Raw genomic sequence first — 13,242 nt, forward strand, 5'->3', positions numbered from 1 at the left:
ATAAAGCGTTTGTTCATGTTTATTATCTCAAAAGAGCAAGATCAGCAGCTGCTTCACATTTTTGCAATATGTCAGAGAGACTGGGACATGAGGTCTCAGTCAACGCAGCCTCACTAAAACTTGAAAATCTTCCTGGCCTCTTCGACTTGTTTTGCATCCACTGGAGGCTTTCTCTGGCTGCCAGGCTGTAGGAACTTCTTCACATTGGGGAGGTTGCTAATTCTGCTCCTCAGGGCCTGTAACCCAGAAACCACATCCTGAGAGTGGGAACTGCTTGTGTGCACAGCCCAGGAAATCTGAGCCCCTCCCAGAAGATGGCCAACTCCATCCCTGCAACAGCTCCAGTGTAGACATGAGAAGCATATCAAATCCATAAGCCAGAAACCATAATTTCTAAGTATAATTTGTCTTAAAACCTTTTTGACATTCAATTCCCATCTCCTAACAGACACACCCTGTAGGTTTGCTTTCTGTGGTGCAAAGCAGGCAGCACCCTGTCTCTCAGGCAAGAAAGGTGAGAGAACCAAAGAAAACTGAAGACATGAAAACCTGAGTTGGAAACAGAGACAGGAAATACCAAAGCCTAACCAGAAGCAACTCACAGTCAATGTCCAGAATGGGAGACAAAGATGGCCTCAGTGGGGCCCAGGAGACAGCATGGTGGAGGCTGTAGAAAAGGAAGCACAGAGCTGAGAGCAAGAGACAGAGCTGAGGGAAGGGGAGCAGCATGACAGAGAGCTGCTCAGACACTGAGTGTGCAAAGACAGGATGCACGAGATGGAAGATGAAAGAGAGGTCAGAAGCAGCCTGCAAGGAACAGGGGTCCAGGGAGAGAACTTTGGAGTCCTGCACCTTTCTCACTATGAAAGCAAAGTATTCTTCTTGGGGTGCCATCTTCACATCTCTGCACATAAAAAGATGATTTTCCAGCCTGAAACCCAGGGTCTAGCAGCTGAGTTAGGAGACCAGAGGGTGGGATGTCAGCAGCCCACAGGCCCACATTATATTCTCAGAAGCATGTGTGTGGCCACCTCTGTGAGTGATCTCACCTTCAGCAGAGGGAAGGGGGCCAGAAGGCTGGGGTCAAGCTCTTCAACATAGAGGAGAAGTTCCACCAGGTGAATGTCTGCCCTGGTCAGCCTGTTGCCTACAAGGTAGTCTTGTCCGTGGCTCTTCAACACCTGAAAATTAAAGGAGACAGATTATGGGCACGTGGAGTTGGTCTGGAGCTGCTAACTTCCCTCAAGTCTCTCAAGGCGACACTGTCCCTTTGCTGGGCAGGTATAGAACTGCAGCCATTTCCCTAGGCCTAGGATGCAGGAGGGAGAGTGAGAAGTGATGTGTGTGACCCCTTGAGCGCCCAGGTGATCTTTCTCTGTCATTGCCACATCCCTAGGGCTTTCACACTGTCCACTCTTACATGCATTTTCCACATGTGATAAGGGTTTGGCCCTTGATACTTCATGGTCCTCCCCCTCATATTAAAGTGACAGAGCCCTGGGATTTCAGGACATTCCCCCTCCCCTCCAGCCTTTCATGAACAGAGACTCCATCTTTAGGCCATTCACCCCAGAGAACATCCGGTGTCTGCACTCTGCCCTTGCCTGCCTTCCTTGTTTCTCTGGAATCTGAACTACATCGTTGGCTCTGACTCCTAAGGTTCACTGTGTCACCACTGACATGCTGTAGTAAACTGTGAACTGGGCTGGGGAATGTAAGTAACTTAGAACCGATGAACATCTCTTCATCAACCTCTTCCTCCCCACCCTCCATCACTGTCCTTGTTCAGATACTTCTCCTCTGTCTTTGAAGCACTGTCACAATTCTGATGGGCAGCTGTTTTCCGGCCTCCCTGTGCAACAGAATAGGACAATACTTTCTCCTCTGTTGTTTTCTGCAGTTTGCTCTGGAATTGAGGCCCATTGTTTTCTGCAGGATCTAGGTCCACTTCTGGGGTGGCTCAGCCTTCCACAGATCCAGTTCTGGCTGTGGCCATGAACCCTGTTGAACACTAACCCCTAGACTGGCATGACCATGACGTGTTTTTTCCCAGGCAATTTTTAGACAGTGCCCTATGGGGCAAGGAGCTGTACAGGAAGGCTCATGGAAGTGAAGGTGGGTTCTGCAGCAACCTTTCTCTCCCAGCCTCTACCTTTCTCTTGTCCTTGAAACTCAGTGTCCCCAACTTCAAAGAGCCTACTTCCTTTCTTTCTTTCTTTCTTTCCTTCTTTCTTTGTTTCTTTCTTTCTTTCTTTCTTTCTTTCTTTCTTCCTTCCTTCCTTCCTTCCTTCCTTCCTTCCTTCCTTCCTTCCTTTCCTTCTTTCTTTTTTCCAATACAGGGTTTCTCTGTGTAGCCTTGGCTGTCCTGAAACTCACTATATAGACCAGGCCATCCTCAAACTCAGAGATCCAACTGCCTCTTCCTCACATGCAGGGATTAAAGGCATGTCCCACCATGCCAGGCCCTGCTTACCTTTTCAAAGGCAGGCAGGTAACGGTTTTTGGTCCTGTCTTTTGCCAAGGAAATCTTGGCTTCTTTTTGATCTGGGGGGCATACTATCAGTTGCCCGATCATTTCACACAGATCTGCAATACCCTCTGCATACATGTCAATCCTGAAAGACAAAATGACCCAAATTTTCAAGGGTTTTCAAGGATTCCCTATTGTATGTTTGAATCTTAAAATCTGAGAAACACTGAAAGGTGGTTGCAAAGTTATTTGCCTTTAATGGGTCATTGTCTGTTTATATTTCACAGATGTGTTAACTTCCCCCTACAACATCCTGTCAGTTAATACACTTTTAAAACATTCTTAAAAATTCTTCTCTCATGTAGCCCATAGACTCAGTCTCCAAGTGGGCTCCCTAATAATGGGAACAGGGCCTGCCTCTGACATGAACTCAGTGGCTGGCTCTTGGATCACCTCCCCCTGTTGAAGCCTTGCCAGGCCACAGAAGAAGACAATGCAGACAGTCCTGATGAGACCTGATGGGCTAGGCTTAGATAGAAGGGGAGGAAGACCTCTCCTATTAGTCAGCTGGGGGAGGGGCAGAGAGAGAGAAAAGGGAGGGTGAGTGGGATTGGGAGGAGACAAGGGAGGGGGCCACAGCCGGCATAGAAGTTGAATAAATTGTAAGAAATGATAAAAATTTCTTTTCTCAAACATTATATTCAGACCACTACTTCCCCTCCTCCCTCCACACCTCCCAGGTTTTTGTTTGTTTGTTTGTTTGTGTTTGTTTGTTGGTTCGTTTACAATTTTTATTACAAACATACGGCCCAGTGCAAGCACAGAGAACCTCAGTGGCTCATCCAGAGAGGCTGTCACCAGACAGCCTTCAATGATTCCACCAGTAGAAAATTTTAAATAATTCCGCTAGGAATATTTCTACACAAGTCTTACCAAAACCATGTCTTTACATCCCACAGACATATTGGTCCTCATATTGGAGCTAACACCACGTTCAGCCTTCTGAGCTACTGCAATACTCCCACAAAGTGGTTTATGAATGAAAGATTCTTTCACAGCAGAGTGGATCCCTGTGGCAGTCTAGTAGGAGCTGATGGCCGAACTGGAGTGCATATTTCTGTTTGGTGCTGAGTCTGAGCAGTGGAATTTGGCCTCCTGGCCCTGGCTCAAATCTAAAGCTCAGTGTCTCAGTGTCTGATCTTAGCAGTCCTACAGCAGGGAGCTCTGACCCTGAGAACTAGATAATAAGCTCTGTGCAACCATGGGAACCAGACAGCAAATTCTGTGTAACTTTAAGTGAATCCTCCTACGCTTTGCCAAGTAAAGCTGCTGCTATGAGAAACTGTTTGTAATTTTCTGCTATTTAAGTGTTGACCTTACATTCACTAAATGACACCTTGATCAGAGCCTAGAATTGGTGTCCTCTTTCTGTTGTCCTGCTCTCTTTCCCCCAATCCTCACTTAGCTGGTATTCAAGTGACACTGCAGGCCTGTGACAGATCCCAGTGTGGGTACTACCATCATCCTGGCTGCTTTAGTCTTGAATTAAATGGTTCAGGTGACCCTGGTCCCTGGGAACCAGCTTATCTAAGCCTCCTTGAGTTGCCCAAAACATAGAACTGGCTCAAATTCAGGTTCTTGCTCTATACTATTCTTACTCCCCGGACATGGGCAGCTGCTTCTTTTCCCTTCCTTTCATAGGATCCTTCTCTAGGCTCAAATATCCTTTGTCCTAAGATGTTGGCTGAGGTCTAGTCACTGAAACCTTGAGCACTTGGGGTCATGATTCCATCATGCTCAGGACTCACAGTCCATGTAGCTCTGTCCCTGTGCTATGCTGGCAACATCATCCTCTGCTGTAGCCACACTCACCAGAACCCACCCCATTTGCTTTTCCTCCCCTCTGTAGACTCTACCAGACTTGGCCTAAGTGTTTATGCCCAGAACCCATTGGGGTAACAACAGGAAATGTACCGTACAGGGCTCTCTCCTTCATGTCCTTCCCATTGAGGTTGTATTTGGTGGCGATGTAGTTGAGAATGGCTCTGGTCTGTACCAGCTTCATCCCATCAATCTCTACCATAGGCACTTGCTCAAACATCAAACTCCCATCTGTGAAAGGAGAAAGGGAAAAGGTCCATCAACTGTCCAAATCTCACTTCTCAGGAGCAGAAAAGTTGTGTTGAAATGTCTGAACATGCAGGGGAAACATAAAGCATTGGCTGGAGTCTTTCAAGCACAATCTCATCTACTTTTAGCCTCTGTTTCCTCCCTGTCTCACCCATCTTCTTTTGCCTTTTGAGCTTCTCTCATTCATCTTTATTTTCTATACAGATACATGCTCTGTCTCTCATGCATGTTTTTATGTTCAAGTCATGTCTCTAGATACAGTCAGAAGCGAGGAAGGGACAGCAGAGGGCCACCATGCAAGCAGAGCTAAGTAGGGACTTTGAAAGTCCCATTATGTTCATGAGGTTAAGGTGTTGTGAGGAAGTTTCCTGTGGAGTGAGTCACCAGAGGAAACACAGACTCCTCCAGCCTGTGTTTGTCAGGAGATAGGAACTCATCAGCAGCTATGATAAAAATGCTCAGAAAACTGTCCCAGCTGTTTCTCCATCCATGATTTAATCCATGGTCATGTGTCTGTGTGGTTGTTGGACAGAGTGGGTAAAACATGGACTGAATGAGTGAGTGAGTGAGCCTGAGTGAGATAGCTGACTCTGATGCAGAAACAATGAGGAAACATTCACAAGTCACCAGACAAATCCATGGGGAAATCTGCCCCCCCATCACTGTTCCCATTCTCACAGCACTCAAGGAGCCCCACAACCTACCTCATACCACTCTGCCATTTGTGACTATTTCACCCACCACCCACCGCCATCACCTTCAGGTAAGCCTTCTATGAGGCACGGCAGTCACACAGATACTTGGTGATACCTTTTTTTAGTTTTTCCAAATCTTCTGGGGTGTTTATAAACTTCTCTTCAAACTGAAAGCAGAAAAAGCAAATGCATTCTATTAGCTCCTCCTGTGTTCTGTAGACTCTGGAACTTCAGTGATCCCTGCCTGGTACTTTATTTGGAGAAGTTAAACCTTCCAATAGAGACAAAGGAGTCTGATCGTGGCCACTTGGAAATTCAGATTCGCTTCGTGAACAACATGGTGTTGATCAAACGAAGGTGCCTGTTCCTGTAGTGTTCCTCCACTGTGACTCCACGCTTAGGTCCTAAGAAGAGAGTGATGTCCCTGTCGGGCCAGCACTGGGAAATGGACTGCTGAGGTTTTGTGCTCTCAGGAAAGCCTGGTAACTCCAGTGAGAACAGAACAGGACTTGCTGTGTGTCCATCATGGTACATGGCATGGGCCCACCATCAACTGGGTTCTTTCCTTCAGGATTTAATTTTCCTAATTTTAATTGTGTTGTGTGTGTATGTGTGTGTGTGTGGTCTTGTACATGTGAATATGTCCTTCTGGAGGTCAGAGTCATGGAGGCCAAGGTTAGAGATTTCCCTTAGGGCTGGAGTAACAGGCAGTTTTTAACTATCTCACATGGGTGCTGGGAACCAAAGCAGATTGTCTGCATGTGTAAGAAAGAACTCTGAGGGGCCAAGCCATTACTGTAGTGCCCTCATCAAATTCGCTCAAATTTTTATATGCACATACCCAATGACAACCTACTGTGGCCTTTCACATGCATTCCTGTCATCTGAGCCGATCCGTTTTAATATGTAGTCACCTAGCCATTTTCCCAGCCTGATAGAGCAATTTAAACTACTCTTTTCTTTTCACATTTTAAAGAAACATTTCAATTATGAAAGGATGAACTGGGCTTCTACCTTACTTGGAGTGACAGTCTGCTGATGATTTCATAACACACAGTATTGGATTGATAGGCAATGTAATGATAAGTGCCAAAACCTTGCACAGCATTCAGAGGCACAGGGAGTGGTGACAGTCAACACACAGGGGGCTGAACTGGGATGGGTTGGTGGCTATGAGGTTGCTGATGAGGCTGAAGTCAAGGCCAGTCTGTGGGGCCACTGAATAAGGAAGGCTAGAGCTAGGGACTCTAGCAGCCCTGCCTACTGCCTTCTCAGTCACCATGTCACACAGAAGGGGGGTTCTGGGAGAAGGCCCCAACCCCACTTTCCTCTTCTCTGAACTCTGCAGTCCAATGGCTGAGAACACATCCCTGAGCCACAAAGCAGAAATAGACTCTGGCACCCAATTGTTCCCTGATTTAAAGCGTTCCTCTGAGGATGGCTCTGGGGTATCTCAGTTCTCACGCACCCCTTCATTTGAAAGGGGCCAGCTGAAGCCCTATTCATTTAGGAATGGAGAAATGTGATTCCACAGCTGAGGTAAACACATTGCCATGACACTGACTGAAGACACCAAAGCTGCCTTCACAGGACGCCCCTTCACTCTTTAAGCCCCCATTCTGCTCCTGTCTGAGGGCAAGATCTCTAGCTAGTAGTGCCCATGACTTCCTCTCCAAGAATCCCAACTGCTGAGCTCTCCTGGTGTGAACCGGAAGTGCTTTTCCCAGTAAGGCCTCTAGAGGGCGGCCATGCAATCAAGCCTATCAGCATTTTCTGCTCAAAAGCTGGGCAGGAAGACACTGAACTGCAGAATGCTGTTTCTGCCCCACACTTGGACCACTCACACACTTCCCTGAAGGCTCATAGACATGGGGTCCCCTGAGGAAGCAAGCCCTTTCCTGTTCACCACCTGTATCTTCCCGACCAGGCCTGCACCCAGGACTTGACAGTCTCTCTAAAGTGATTACTGAGTATTGCTCCGTTTGGACAGGCCAATTGTGACAATGTTCTGTGTCAGGCCTCCCATTTGTGGTGCGTGTTTTAAATGGTAACTCTGTTTGGCTTTTCTGGTATAGTTTATCCACTTTAATGTTTGGTTTTTTTTTTAATACTATATTCAGAAAAGTGTGTGTGTGTGTGTGTGTGTGTTTGTGTGTGTGTGTTTGCAAGTGCCCATTGTGGTCAGAGGCTCAGGAACCCTTCCAGGCTAGAGTGGCAGGTGTTTGTTACAGCCTTCCTGAGTCCTCAGCAAGAACAGTATGCGAGCTGGGCACAGTGTTGCACACCTGTGATCCCAGCAGACAGGAGGTAGAAGCAGGTGGCTCTCTGTGAGTTTGAGGCCAGCCTGGTCTACAAAGCAAGTCCAGGACAGCCAAGGCTACACAGAGAAACTCTGTCTCAAAATACCAAACCAAACCAAACAAAAACTGCATGAGAATTTAACCACTGAACCATCATTTCAGTCCCCCCGCATCTTTAAGCCATTTTTATTCTGGTTCTGTGTTGTAAAACTTCATACAAGAGACTAAATTCCTCAACCTGTCAATCACCAGCTCCAATAACCCACAGGTAATGTCCACCCTGCTCATCCCTGTGCCATCTTCTCTGAGACTCTGTCCGTGATGTCAGGAGGACATGAGGTGGCACAATTTGCCATTACAAACACCTCACCGTAAAGCTCTAAATGTAAGCAGTCTTTAAAAACAAAATCACAATATCCCACCATAAATACGCAACAATCAACTATCATATCAATATTCAAGAATCTATTTCCATGTCTCATTATGTGACTTGAATCAACTCAAATAAGCAATTAGCCAAGTAAAGATTTAATTTTTCTCCTGAAAAGATCTTTTAATTGTGAATGTGTTCTTTAGAGAGAGCATAGTAAAATGGTCATTTGTTCAAATCAGACCGTCTCCTTCTGAGTACAAGACAGTCACCATGTAAGGCGCAACTTTCTTCCCTTTTCCCAGTGTGGAGCCTCTCGGCTTAGACAAGTATTTTAAGGCGGATCTGCGCTCCAGCTGCAAAAGAGCCATGCCCAACCTACCTCCACCCCTGCCGCAGCCAGGAGCCACCTGATGCACTCCATTCTTCCTCGGCCATTGAAGTAGTGAAGCACGGGCTTCCCGGCCATGGCAGCAACTGTGGTTCACCAACTAGGGAGGAGAAGCAGAGAGGTCAGCCCCAGGGCAGACTGTGCAGATCTGTTTAGTTTTGCAGCACTAGGCAAGGGCAGCCTGCCTACTCCGTGGATGGCTGCAGGGTCCAGGGCGATTTCTTGACTTCATTTCTCATCCACCCTTAACCACCAACCTGAGACTGCACCAGACCGGTCTCAGCTGGCCCCAGGCCTTCACTTTGAGGACACAAATGAGCTTGGTCTAGATCCAACAGTGATGAAGCATCTGGGAGTCTGGTGATCCTTGGAAAGCTGGGACATCCCAGGGGTTGAGGCCAAGTCCCTCCCCAGTCCTTTGGCTCCTGGGCTGTGCAATTCAGCTTTTGTTGACTTAGTGTCAGCATGGCTATGCCAAACCCTAACCCTCCCCACAGGAGAGGGGCTCATCTCTTGTTGTGGTCGTTTCCCACTGCTACACTGGACCACGTTTCCTATGGCAGAAGGAGAGTAGCTGATATGTAAGCTCCATATCACAAGAGAAGTAACTGCCTTCCGTGTCATGTGATCACGGCAGGTGCTCATGAACTTCATTTAATCACCACAAAGTTTCCTGGTCTAGAGCTGTCACTGTTGCAAGTTTGCAGGAGACACTGGTGTCCATACAGTCACATGATGAGGAAGCCCTGGTGAGGGCAGCTGAGGAGTCCTGCACTGTGGGCAGACATGCTGGGTCCCTGCTGCTCAGTTGGTGGAAGTCAGCATCATGGGTCATGGGCAATGTCTTGAACTTGGGATAGGATAGACAGAAAATTTCAGACTCTTTTACAAAGAATTCTGTTTTTACTTTTAAGAGTGTGTGTGTGTGTGTGTGTGTGTGTGTGTGTGTGTGTAAGTGCACATGAGTTCAGTGGCTCCAAAGTCTAGAAGACATCACATTCTCTAGACCTGGTGTCCTCTGAATGCCGTGTCATCATTACCAGGCCTCAGCAATATTCATTTTTTTAAATCTTTTACTGTCTTTTCTTTCTTTCTTTCTTTCTTTCTTTCTTTCTTTCTTTCTTTCTTTCTTTCTTTCTTTCGTTTTGTTGATACACAGTTTCTCTGTTTAGACCTGGCTTTCCTGGAAATCTCTCTGCAGATCAGGCTAGCCTTAGACTCAGAGGGATCTGCCTGCCTCTGTTTCCAAGTTCTGGGATTACAGGTGTGTGGCCTGGCATCAGCTGCATTCTTACCCCTCAGACACTGGCTTCCCAACCCCCTCAGGTTACAGCTGCTCCTAGTGGGCACCTAACAGCTGGCTCCAGAGCACTACAATGCTCTGTTCTCTTTGTCTTTGTTTCCCTTTCCTGGTTTTCTCCCATGAACTCTGGAAGCTTCTGTCCTGGGGATGTCATAGGCACTCTGAGATGCTGAGGCTTTTGGACAAGCCCTTGACTCTGTCCTCCCCATGCTGCTGTCACTGTAGAGCATCTCTGGGCCTACTGCCTTACAGCCCTCTTGGTGACGAGTGCCTCATAAACGACATCCATGCTGACGTGTGTGGCTCTCTCTTTAACCACGCAGAGTGGAGCTACATGCTGCCTAGGAGTCCCCAGGCCCTCTCCACATTCATGATGAATGCTTTGAGCATCAGCATGGGATTGGCCACATGACCACTCAGTGCCAGAGCTTGTATTAACCTCGTTCTACAGATTGATTCCTTCTGTCTGTATCTTCTTACTGATGTTTTCTGAACTTTTACAGTTTCCAAAGAGTACTGTTTTCTTTTCTGCTGTTCATTCCCTCACACACACATCTGTGATCACAGAGGAAATAAGCAATCAGCCTCCCCTCTCCCCCCATATCTGATGGAACATTCATTGCACAGTCCTCAGATATGCCAGGGCTCAATAGTTCAAGATTCACACTTTTTTTTTTATTTGCTTTCCAGGGCTCACCATTCAAAAGCATAGGTTGTGCTGGGTAATTAAACAGTAAATTAGTAATAAAGTAACAAACCTTAAGTATGAAACCTGGTACTCTGCTATTTAAAGAGAGTTAGCAAAGCAATGGCAATTCACATGGCAAACAAGAAAGGTAGAAAACCAAATACAGAAAGTGCTTTGGGAGAGGGCAGCCTGGGGAGAGAGTCTGGGGTGAAATTCAGTTCTCCCGTGAGAGGACTCTGCAGTTTCCCCATGGGATTGGCACACTCAGTGCAAGAGAAGAACATAATTGATCTTAGGTTTGCCTGAGATCCCACCCAGGTCCACTCCTCACTCTCCTAAATCCCCTACATGCAGATTTCCTCGAAAACACATGGAACCCCATCCTGTGGTTCGGTGACACTGACAGAGAAGGAAGAAGGGAGAAGATGGAGAAGCAGAGGAAGAAAAAGAGGACAGGAGAGCCAGAAAGGAAAGGAAGAAGGGAAGAATGAAGACTGGAGAGAGGAAGAAAGGAAGAAGGGAAGGTAGGAAGAGAAAAAGAGAGGGAGGGAAGGAGGACAGAAAAAGAGAAGGAAAAGAGGAGAAATAGCTTGCTTAGTCACAAAGCAATTCATATAAGCTGGAACCATATCAATGCCAATGGGCAGTGAATATAATCAAAGTATATTATAAATATGAGTGAAAAATTACATAATAATACCAGTATTTTATACGATTAGTGTATGCTAGATTAAACAACCTATTTTCCAGTATTGCAGACAAGAGAACACGTTACACAGGATATAAAACACCATACTGACCTCCTGAGTGCTCAGACTTCCTCTCCACTCGCTCTCCAACCAACTCCAGCTCCAGATGAGTGTGGAAACTGCTTTTAAAGGGTGACAATTGTAAGCCAGGATGTGAGGACCAATAGAGAACAGCCTCTCCCATACACACCCACAGAGTTCAAGATTCCAGAGTTTCAGGATAGACAAGAAAGATGACCAATCAGGAGTCCCTACCACTCCCTGAAAATCTAGAGTTCTTTAATATGGTCACTGATAAGATTCCTACTGTCTGTAAATGACCCTCACACATGCTTCTCCATAAGTCTATATAGATTCTTTTCTCTGTTAGCAATATCATTCGCTTGCTCTCTCTGTCTCTGTCTCTGTCTCTGTCTCTCTCTCTCTCTCTCTCTCTCACACACACACACACACACACACACACGGAGTGGAAGGATGGTAATGAAGGAAAGGAGAGAAAGGAAAGCTGCTTGAGAGTCTCGAATAGCACGACCCTTATCCGAGTCAATCCACAGACCCCTCAGCTATCATAGCAAAATGTGACTTTGACCCACTCAGTTTGAGGGGAGTTTGTGATGTAGCCCTAAATTACAGAACTAATATGTTGTTTCAAATCCAAGGCTAAGTTGAACCAGCAGGATACACTGGCCCCTGATTATTTTATCTCATGGAGCATGCTAAAATCTTGCAATAGCACAATATATGTCGTAATCTTTGTACTAGTTTAACCAAGAGTCCAAAGGCAGAAAGGAATTTCACAACTCAGCTGAACCTAGATGACCATCAACAGTCTGTCCCAGCATGCTCTGGGTCTCAGTGCAGCCTTTGAGCTCCTGTGTTACTGCTGTGGAAACGTTGCCTTGTCATCATTACCAATGTCATTTCCAAGCTAGTGAGAATGTGCCAAGTTCAGAATCCTTTCTTTCATGCACAAACCAGGACATCTACCATTGGCTTTACTCACAGACCAAATGCTGATTTGTGATTTTAGTTACAACCATTGGTTCATAGGTCTTGGTTTCTTAATCATTACTTGATGATCTGGTTAGCCAAAGCGATGCATATCACTCACCTGAGTCTGTTCACCCTACCAGTGGCCGGGGCTGGCCTCTCTTTGTTTTGGTAAACTCTATTGATTTCTCCCCAACTGTAACATTTCATTCCTCAAGGGCAGTTCACGTTTCTAAAATCTAGCAGTGCTGCATTCCAGGGTGTGCACATGAGAACTCACAGGATCTCAGGTTCCTGAGGAAGTCTCAGTCACAGGGATGAGTTGTGTTTGAACACTGGTCATGCAAGAGTCCATGTCACAGGCTTTGAGCTCATGGCAGAGAAAGAAACAGGGCCTGTGGGGAAAGGAGAGTCCGGAGAGCAGTGTTGAGACTTGGCAGAGAGACCTGGAAGATCTCAAGTGCACACAAGGGCTGAATCCAGAGTCCTGCTGAGGAGTGCTGTTGCCTTAGAACTGAGAACACTGTCCCAGCCTGGAAAGGAAGGAAGCGCTCAGCTGCCTCGCTGTCCTGGGCCATTTGCCTGTGATCCTGTTGGCTCCCTGATCTACGAGCTTGCTTTAGCCTTTCTCTGCAGCCCAGTCTCTGCCTTCACATTTCTTCAGCTGGGCCTACTCCTCTCCATCCTCAGGGCACAATGCTGCCTTCATCAGGTCCCTGTCCAGACAGTGGGTGAGCAGCTCTCCTGGGCTTGATTCCAAGTTCCCATGGCTGACCAAGTGTGCGGCACAGAGAGAGGCCTCGGTGATCATGTGGCCAACTCTCCTTCAGTGTTGGAGATGTGTCACTGTGGACAGGGTCTAGAAAGGACAGTCAGGTGGCCCATCGTGTGCCCACCAACCAACTAACAAGTGTAAAAGTTCTTTGGTGCAAATCCTGGACTTTATCTTCAATAAAAATGTAATGTGTCCTTCAAATGTGTTCTTTAGCGTAACTTGGGCTTTAGGAGAGTTTCACAGGGCAGGGAGTGCCCCTTGGTGGTAAAGCTTGTTCTGGCATGCTCTCAAGAACCTGGGGTAGAGCCCCAGTGAGGGAAAGGAAAGGTCATGGTATGAAGTCTGTTAATTTAGATGTGTGTGACAGTTCATCTAGATGCT

General features: G+C 46.7%; 1 protein-coding gene across 1 annotated transcript; it reads right to left on the minus strand.

Moving 5' to 3' along the window:
* Position 1: 1 nt before the first annotated feature.
* LOC110560493 (glutathione S-transferase A2) lies at positions 2-11,767 on the minus strand. Its single transcript, XM_021656447.2, has 8 exons — positions 11,690-11,767; positions 11,148-11,215; positions 8,348-8,456; positions 5,411-5,462; positions 4,450-4,582; positions 2,474-2,615; positions 1,050-1,181; positions 2-236 (listed from the first exon to the last, which is right to left on the minus strand). The coding sequence occupies exons 3-8, from the start codon at positions 8,432-8,434 to the stop codon at positions 114-116; spliced, it is 669 nt and encodes a 222-aa protein (XP_021512122.1). The 5' UTR covers positions 8,435-8,456; positions 11,148-11,215; positions 11,690-11,767; the 3' UTR covers positions 2-113.
* Between the last annotated feature and the right edge of the window lie 1,475 nt (positions 11,768-13,242).

This window comes from Meriones unguiculatus, chromosome 6 (assembly GCF_030254825.1).
Source record: "Meriones unguiculatus strain TT.TT164.6M chromosome 6, Bangor_MerUng_6.1, whole genome shotgun sequence".
In the NCBI taxonomy this organism is placed as follows: domain Eukaryota; kingdom Metazoa; phylum Chordata; class Mammalia; order Rodentia; family Muridae; genus Meriones; species Meriones unguiculatus.

Bases quoted from the DNA above. Each gene is read 5' to 3' on its own strand.
- LOC110560493 (XM_021656447.2), bottom strand. From the start codon at position 8,434: ATGGCCGGGAAGCCCGTGCTTCACTACTTCAATGGCCGAGGAAGAATG. The intron at 2,616-4,449 runs GTACGGTACATT...TTTGTCTTTCAG, and splicing joins GACATGAAGGAGAGAGCCCT to GATTGACATGTATGCAGAGG. The intron at 1,182-2,473 runs GTAAGCAGGGCC...TTTAATTTTCAG, and splicing joins ACCTGCCTGCCTTTGAAAAG to GTGTTGAAGAGCCACGGACA.